The following is a 9321-nucleotide window of genomic DNA, read 5'->3' on the forward strand; positions in this document are numbered from 1 at the left end:
ATATATATAAAATCATTTACACAGCAATGGTTAAAGCGACAAAAAGAAACTGATTCATCATTGTAGCTAAAAACGTTATTCTCTTATTTGTATTGCAGCTGTGAAACTTTGCTGACATGTTTCGGAAGGGTTTGTATGTGAAAATTCAACTGTCTGAAATGAGTGGTGTAGACATTTTTAGTGATTACCAAACCAGTCCGTTAGACCACTTTTTTAATATATTTTGCCTGTAAGCCTCCATCAAAAACTGGCCACTTCATGCGCATAACCATAGTTCCAATTAAACTTTCAACCTTAATTCTTTTTTCAAACTGCATCTTAAACAACAAAAGTACAATAACGTAAAAATAACACGTAATAAATTTAAATGGCAGGAAAACAAACATTAATAGCAAAATCCAAGCTAAATAAGCAATACAAGCTATTCAAAAAAGGGTGAAGTCCACCTCTCTCTCTATCTCAATACACCACATAATAGCAATGAAAGACAAACACACACACACACACAGGTGGGTGATAAATATCAGCATTAAGACCCTCAGCCAGTTTATGTGGAGAAGCATTTCCARTGCTGCTTTTTTCTGCTGCAAGCACAAAGCTTTTTAGCACACCGATGTGAGCAATAAAGATCAGAATACAGATGCATTCTAAATTTAGTGGTGGTGATTTGACCAAGTAGAAGAGGCAGCAGACTTGACAACAATCTGTTCAGAGAGTAGCAGAAAAGACAAGGATCAACATGGCAGCTGCCATCAACACAAATAAGAGGGAGAAAAAAAGTTTTGCATCCACTTTTGATTTACTCTTTATATTCAGACACAGACAGTACTGCACAATTTTTGTTTAAAGATGAGATGGATAAAAACAAAAACATTCACTAAGTCTTCACTCACCCAAAACTAGCATTTTTATTTGAAGAAATGAACAAAATATCTGCCCTCGCATAAAAGATTTTACAGAACAGCTTTCATTTTATTGAACTAAGAAAAACGGTCAAGTTTAAACAAGATATCAACTAAGAAAATTATATATCATTGCAAGAAAGAAAGAAAAACACAAAGAGACAAAGTCATCCTCCAAAACCACATCCTCTTTTGAGATGTGTGTAGTGTGGCAAAAAAAGAAAGYTTAACCACAGCACCTTAGGAAAGCACACAACTCAGTTTTCAGGTATGTTWTAAAGCATTAAAGGTTTAAGAAAARCCACAAAGATAAAGTAGAGCTAAGTCATTCCCAACATTACACTGTGCCAACGTTTTTATCAGAAAGGTTTGTCAACAACTGATAAAACAATAAGATGTAACAACACACACTTTCAGTGGGCAGGGAATGAAAAGCACACATCTGGGAGGACATAAACTAAAGTACTGTACTGAAAAATGAACCCTGGATGTAATGAACCTGAATAGAAAGCTGAAAAACCTTTAAAGGAAGCCTTAGATATTTGCGCCTTTCAACTTTTTGAAAAAGAAAAATGTCCTTTTTACGCTGCCTCTGATCACTCCGACTCCAGATGCAGTGCARGGCTGCATCAGTGAGATCAAAAACAACTAGAAAGCATCAATGAATCAGGTGAGTAACATCAGTGTTGTTGATAAGAGCAATGTGTTGCACATGCTCCCCGTCACAAATGCACACCAACTCAGCTCTGTGACTACCTCTGCTGCTAGTGCTGAGATATGTCACCAAAAAWCAGCTTAAGTGCCCTTGTTCCAGCTAATGACTCACTTTTATGTGATGAAAGGGGAATACAAAAAATAACTTTTATTTTATTAATAAAAACTTTTAAAATTTTCTGTGTTCACTACCTTTTTWGTTTGCATCTAAATATATTTCTCTTGCTGCACAACAACATGCAAGTGCAAATCTTTCCACAAAAGTTGGCAGCAGATTATTAAGCAATCCTGGTGGTTTTGCATCAAATTTGCAACATTCAAAACATTAACAGCTAAACTTTCTTAGAAGGCAAAAATAAAAACCTCAGGGAATGCATGAGATAAGAGAACATTTCCAACCACTCAAGACAATTTTTCAACTACAACATGTGGAATGTAGATTATTATCTTATGTAATAAGCTTGAGTAAGAGGTTAGCCTTAAAACACACACACAAATTAGACTCTCTGTACAAACACTAATATGCTGACCGAAGCAGTATCCTTTACAAGATTTAMATGTTAGTCAAAGCAAATCAAAYGTGGAAAAAGAAAGTGAAACATAATCAGGAACAGTAAAGTCTAATGTTACCCAAAAAAGTCCCATAAAGACCAATTTATCTCCTGTAAAAACACTACTTAGACACACACACACACACACACACACACACACGCACGCACGCACACATCAGTTTTACTTACTCAAGAAGCTCAAAAGTATTTCTTAACCTCTTTCTTGAAGAAAATGGATAGAAACGACCACCATATTGGTYTTTTTTGAGTAATAAAGACTTATAAAAATCTATAAAACATAAGACTTTGAGAGACTGCATGGAAAAACGCTGATAGTAAGCTGATGGACCTTGGCTGTCTTCTACTAAAACAAAGACTTCTAGAGCAAAGCAGAACAATAGTGGTTTGCATTTAGAGATCAGATAATATTCTGAACACACACCAACACATGTAGGAACATAAATGGGCATAACAACAGCCTGAAGGGATGGAAAACRGAGCAAAATGAAACAAACTGAAGTTTCCCAGTTAGCGTCGGTACTCTTAAGTGTCCCAGAATAAGAGGTTATTTTGTTACAAAAAAAAAACAACAACAACAACTGGGTTATATTAGAGAAGACTTAGCTTTCCAAGCCAAAGTCATAATAATAATAATCTGCTGGTCACTGAATTGAAAAATAATTCCCAAGTCCTGCTTTCTCTTTCCAAAATATTCCATCTCCATCCAGATGGCTTGGTGTTTCACTCATGTCAGTGCTTGGCAATACTTGTTTGGTTTTCTCACTGCAAGGCAGTTTCAGGAAAGAAAAAAAAGTTGTAGTTTCCAGGCCCCTCAGTGGTTGGAGGGGTAGAATTACACTGAAGCTGGAACCATTGATTCTTCATGAAATTCTTARCAGTCAAAAAAAAAGTACAGGGACCCTTATGGTATGGTAATCAAATTTGTGGGAAACAACACGGACATTGAGAACTGTTGGCTTAAACTGCCAAAGCTTCAGCCAATGCTAAAGGAAGACTAAGATATATGTGTAAAAATGCAAATATAGTCATAATATATGTGTCAGTATGTCAGGCTGCATGCAGAGAGTTGCTATTCTTTATACTGTATTGCATCACCACATGGAATTCATCTTGGCATCAAACACAAGTTACACCAACAAACGCTTGAGTCACTGAGTTCGTTTAGACAGGGGCAGCAGCTCTTCACTCACTGTGTAAGTTGTTGTTTTCAGGGCCTGGAGAAGCTCTAACAAACTCCTGGGGATGTCCAAGCTTCAGGGTTTGGCTCCTTGGCAGCCCCGATGAGGACAGCTTCCCGAGCCTGGGGCCACTGGGGCTATCCATGCCTGCAGAGGCAGATGAACGGGCACAAACAGACACGAGTCGTGAATGGCTAAAGACAATATGGGAATGCGCTCTGCCGCTCGTTAATCTGCTTCTATTGTTTGTCAGAACATTATTAGCGCAGCGTTACATCGATAGCCTGTAATGACGAAGTCGCCTTGTTCTTTAATGCAGTGCCTTTGTGCTGGCCGTTGGTGCTCAAGGTTATCTGAGAGGAGGTACACACATCATCTGCAGAGGTAATGAGGGCGTGCCCTTCCATGTTTCATTCCAAAATCAATACTCTCACCCACACGCTAACTTCATGCTCTGCCCATTAGACAAAAGGTGAGTCAAAGAGAGGACATGGATAGAAATGGCTTTTTCTGAGCAGCTTTGCTCGATGCATCTCTTTAATGGGTCACTTGGTCAACAGTGGAAGTTCTGCTTTAAAATGAATGCTTGTTATAATTTCCTGACAGCAAACACAAACCATGTCATAGTCATTGAATTCCAAAAAGATTTTATACTGTTGTAAATGTCATGCCTAGTGTGTTTGTGAAAATTAGGCTCTCTGTTCTAAAACTTCCTTCCCCATCAGCAAACAACAGTGTGATGAATGGAAGGCTGACAATAGCTAATTACTCTAAGTGGTAGCGATTACACTCCAACATGCTTTCTCTTAGCACACATTCGAGTTGCGTTCATAAATTACAAGAGCACACAAGGGTCTCTGAGTGAGAGCCAATCAGTTTCCATTTTCATGTCTTGGCCTTCCCTATATGGTGCAACAATGGCTGATCTGTTCCACAGATAATTTCCTTGAAGTTTTGAGGGTCTTCATGAATTTCACAGTAAAATACAAAGAGAGTTTAGCTGCAGGATGCAAGCTGCTGAAATGCACATAAACACAAACAGGAAATCTCACTCACAAAGAAACACTTGTATTGCTCTGACTGTAAAAAGAAGTGTGATGATTACAAATGAAAGCCGTTTCAGGGAAAAAAAATGTGGTTAGAAACAAACAGTTCAGTAATTTATGAGTTTTTTATCATTGCAAAAACAAACAAACAAACAAACTGAGGTTTGAGCTGGTATTTTTATTTGAAGTGGAAATGTATTACCTTGCTATTATTTTGCTATTATTTTCTTACAAAAGTCTAAAAGYGTATACTTTAGGCAATGTTATAGAAGTGGCCTACTTAAAAAGTACTAATTGCAAAGTCATGAAGACATTAAAAAAAACCTCAAAATGTACTAAACAAGATGAAAGAAAATAAACAATTAATATATTCCTAAAAAACAAAGTTTGTGAGCAGCTGCCAACTACAACGTGTTTGTTTACCTACGGAAAGAGCTGAAGTATCTGAAAATAACACAACAATGGTGATTTCCATGAAAAAGCAATTTTGATTGGATAAGTCTAATATTTTTGGTGTTTGTCCACATTTAAGTTAAAGCTTGTGGATTAAAGGATGCAGTAAAAAGGTTAAAAAAAGTTCGACTTACCTAGTAAAAATTTGCAGAAGTGTTTTTTTTTTCATTCTATGCAATGAGTAACTTTAAGCTATTAAAACTAAAAGAAGTTGGTGTACCAGACTTTTGTATCTGTGTGAATGTTCATATATTTTTCAATGTGCAAGTACTCAAAAATTACAGAAAAATGWAACAATAAGTGCTGATGGAGCCCATAAACAAACTATTAATTTGACAACTTTTATAGCATGACCAACTGATAAACAGACTGTTTATTTTAACTGTTTATCTATAAATAGTAGGGGTGCAACAATACATCTACCCGTATCGAACAGAGCTTTATGTTCGATAAACACTTGTATCGAGCAATACAGATTTTTAAAATTTATTTTATCAGCTTGTCTTCTGAAGATGCTCTGTGTTGAAGGATCAGTGGATCTGTGTTCGACTRCTCCACCTAGGCTGCATTTTCGAGCACAGATTCACTGAGAAACTTGCTGTTTCAGCAACATTTAATTTAAAAACTGTACTTTTGAGGTTAAACAAATGTTCATACGTAATTTAAATAAATTACAAGTTTAAAAGGGGCATGGAAATTTCTCATTTTTGTATCGAAAAAATATCAAACCGTGAGACTAACGTATCGAACCGAATCGTGAATTTTCTGTATCGTTGCACCCCTAATAAATAGTGTGAAGTTCACTTAGGCAGGTGATTTTACACATTTGGCTCAGATCCCAGCGATCAAAAGCTCCACATCGGTTATACGGCATTTATTAAAAGTTAAGTAGGGATTTAATAAAAATAATTTTCTACATTCTGAGCAACTTTCACGACAATCTGACGAACAACAAGCCCTAGAAGTGACATCTGATWGGAAAAATTGCATATTTTTTTAATCCACTAAAACTGGCACAAYTTCCTACTTCATAACCAGCTTTAACGCAGTTATTATTAAGCTATTTTTATTTTTCAGCTGCATACAAAAAGAGAGATGTGCTCCGTTTTATAGTAACTTGCTGTCAAACAGACTGAGTTAAAAGTTAGGTATTTCTCTTCGAGATGGAACCGAGTAGGAAAAGAAAATGGGCAAATTAGGGGAAAACGTCTCCTTGAGTTTTAAAGTTATTAAGCAATAAATGTACAATTATAAGACAAGCTTTTTGCATCACACAATCTGTTGACAAACCTGGAAACACTTCTCTGCACGTGGCACAAAGCCATGCTGCTTGTCAACAACAACAAGGTTACATTTTTATGCTTTAATAAAAGAAAAGACACTTATCCCCCCCTGGCCCCGGCCACACCTACCTGAGCTGTGGGGGCAGTCACTCAGCAGTGTGAGCCGGGTGGTCCCGGGTCACCCACGGTGAGGGAGGAGGAGGAAGAGGGTCAGGAGACAGGCACCGGGGTGGGCGTTCTTCCACCACTGTTATGTTACATGGCAAACACACCTGCTGTACGTCAACAGCCGGTCAGACTCAGGCTGGGGGGCCTAAAAGGAAGCGGACAAGTCGTTTACGTGTCCCCCCCCCCCCACACTCTCTCTCTCTCTCTCTCTTCCCCCGCATGCGACGACCAGGTTGACGGGGGAAAAAAATAGCAGAGAAATCACAATTCCTGTCGGTACACGAAAAAGCAAATCCAGGAGAGTTTCACCTTATTTCCAGTTTTCGAACGCCGTGCCCCCCCTCCTCCTCTCCTGCATTAATATGTAAACCACGAGGCGCTGCTTCTCCAACCTCCGTCTTCTCCTTTAGAGACACTCCGGGAAAAAAAAAAAAAAAAAAGACAGCCAGGATAAGACGGGCAGGTCCCCGACTCCTTCAGGGGAAAAAAAATAGAATAGTTTGTACAAGCAGTGAAGCAAAATGGCGACTTTATTACGAAGGAGGAGTGGGGGGGAAATCCTCGCGCTGGCTGAAGCGAAAGGGAGGCACAAAAATATGTTGAGTGCAGTAATTTCGACGGCTTCGACACAGTCGGTAAAAACAAAACGAAGCGATGGAAAAACCGACAGCGTCACCGAGTCTCGCTCGGTTGTTGYTTCATTTTGAATTATTATTATTATTTGTTGCCACACTCCTCGGTGCCTTACCTCGGGATTATTTCGTCTCTTTTTTATTCGGGTTTTACCTCGACGMCCGTGCACAGTGTGGCAGTAATGTGTTGTTGGGTCACGCGCTGTTATCCACTCCACCTTTGACAGTTGCAGCCCAGCAGCGGAGTCTTCAAGCAACTTGCAAACTCTCGCGTTATTATTATCTGTTTGGAGCTGAATAATAGTGGGGTTTACTGGCTAATAAACTCGCTGCTCTCTTTCCGACGTAACGCCGTTCGTGCCTGACGGGAAAAAAAAAAAAAACTGAAAGGGGGTCAGGGCTTAAATTCCTCATATCAACCCTCATTAGTTGATCGAGCTGCAGCTAAAATAAACTACATGTGCGCACAGTAAATTACAGACAGGTTGTGTGTAATTTAATCATTTAACAAATCTGACATGATGACTCTAAAAATTGAAAAAAAAAAAAAAACACCAACAATTTACTATTAAATCAATGCCTTTTTATTTCCCATCAGTTTCTCACAGAAGAAGTCAAGGTCAAAGTTCACCCATAAGCTATTAATCCAATATATGTGTCAGCAGCAGCTGGCAGCCGATGGGCCAACAGACAATACTTAGTGTTCTGTAAGCTTTCGGGCCTTATGCACATGCTGGCACTTCCCCAGTTTCACCCAGTCAGTAATAAGTCTTCCACATATGTTGTAAACCTACATTTTCTTCTCATATCACAGCTCACCCAATGAATCATTCGTGGCATCATCGCCACCTCACTCTGTTGCAGCTAAACAACAGAGGGACTCTCTTATTATAGTCTTTCGATTGGTGCCAGTCTAAATGGCCCGATATTTCCTATTAGTGGACATTTATCTGAAACCATGATGTAATTATGTATCAGATTTGCCTTTTAAGTGCTGCCTGAGGAGGGCAGCAGAGCATCATCTGCGAATGTCTGACTGACATCAAATGTAAGAGAGGTTGATGTTTTCCTGATGCAAATGAGGAGTTATAGTTTACTGTCTAAAATTTTTGCAATATTATTCTTTTTAAAAATGGAATTATATAAGATGAAGGAGAGAGCAAAGCAAGAACAACCACTTTTTCTAGACTTTTGATTATGTTTGTAAGCACTGATTACAAACTATTAATTGTATTAAATTATATAGCAACAATTTAATGATAAAAAAACAGTTTTTTTACTGAAACAACTAAAGACTGTGGTCATAGTTTGTATCTGTTAACCACAAGAGGGCAGTGTAGGTCTAAAATTTCTCTGGAGCTGCCTGTTTGCATAGAGGTCCCTGGAACATCCCTGGTTGTGTCATGGGTTTGTACAAGTAAGTTTTGTGTATCTCTGATTTGTTTGTTAGGATTTGAGGTTTTGTACTTCTGATTCTGAGCCTGTCAATGTTTGTGAACGAGAGGGAGGCAGTTGGAACAGGGAGGCTACAAGGAGCTGAGGTGCATGGGGTCGGCTGTCCTTGGGAAAAACAAAGTGGTAAAGAGGTGAAGAAGAGTCCAGGCAGGATGGAGTGGATGTAGGAAAGTTTCAGGAGTGATTTGTGACAAAACGTTGTCAGCAAAGGTCAAAGGAGAGGTTTGCAGAAGAATAGTGAGAACAGCTACTGTGTGTCAGAGATGTCAAGGCCGAAATTCAAAACCTCGTCCAAGCCAAGGGCCAGATTCTGTCAATATTGACAGAAATATTACATAACAAATTATTCTCATGGAAATGACCTTTTCCAAATACCATTTAGAACATACAAAACACAACGGATTAAAAAAAAAATGTGACTCATTTTTAGTATTCATTTCTCATGCTGTAATTTTTATGAACAACTTTTTTATTTATTATACTGTATCTTATAGATGTTTTTAGTCACAATCCAGCGAAGGTAACAAAAACAAAAATGCTTACTTAACCTCACTAAAATTTCAATTATTTGACTTTAAAATAAGAAAAAGAATACAGCAAAATATCATTTAACCTAAATCTCAGTTGCTTTTTCCACACCAAAAACATAAAGATTACTGAAAAATGTAAACATTTTTGTTTTGGCTTAAAACTTGGACAACTGTCATGAAAAGAATGCACTAAATCCATCCATCCATCCATCCATCCATCCATCCATCCATCCATCCATCCATCCATCCATCCATTATCTTTACCCGTTTCCTCCTTTCAGGGTCACCGGTGCCCATATCCAGCAGTCACTATGCGAGGGGCGGGTTACACCCTGGACAGGTCACAAGTCCATCACTGGGGCACTAAATACAGTGGATACATATATAT

General features: G+C 38.4%; 1 protein-coding gene across 4 annotated transcripts in view; it reads right to left on the bottom strand.

Annotated features, from left to right (window-relative positions):
• The window catches only part of znf512b (zinc finger protein 512B), a 34052-nt gene extending 26718 nt beyond the window's left edge, over nucleotides 1–7334 (bottom strand). Inside the window, exons 1-3 of one of the 4 annotated variants that reach the window (XM_014016949.1) lie at nucleotides 7065–7331; nucleotides 6278–6790; nucleotides 3379–3513 (exon numbers count right to left, since the gene is read on the bottom strand). In XM_014016949.1, coding sequence (XP_013872403.1) covers nucleotides 3379–3511 — 133 coding nt within the window. In that variant the 5' untranslated portion in view covers nucleotides 3512–3513; nucleotides 6278–6790; nucleotides 7065–7331. Of the gene's footprint in view, nucleotides 1–3378; nucleotides 3514–6277 lie in introns of all 4 variants that reach the window. The other 3 variants (XM_014016958.1, XR_001310908.1, XM_014016966.1) reach the window with 3 other exon arrangements.
• Between the last annotated feature and the right edge of the window lie 1987 nt (nucleotides 7335–9321).

Source organism: Austrofundulus limnaeus, unplaced genomic scaffold, assembly GCF_001266775.1.
Source record: "Austrofundulus limnaeus strain Quisiro unplaced genomic scaffold, Austrofundulus_limnaeus-1.0 Scaffold3, whole genome shotgun sequence".
Classification (NCBI taxonomy): Eukaryota; Metazoa; Chordata; class Actinopteri; order Cyprinodontiformes; family Rivulidae; genus Austrofundulus; species Austrofundulus limnaeus.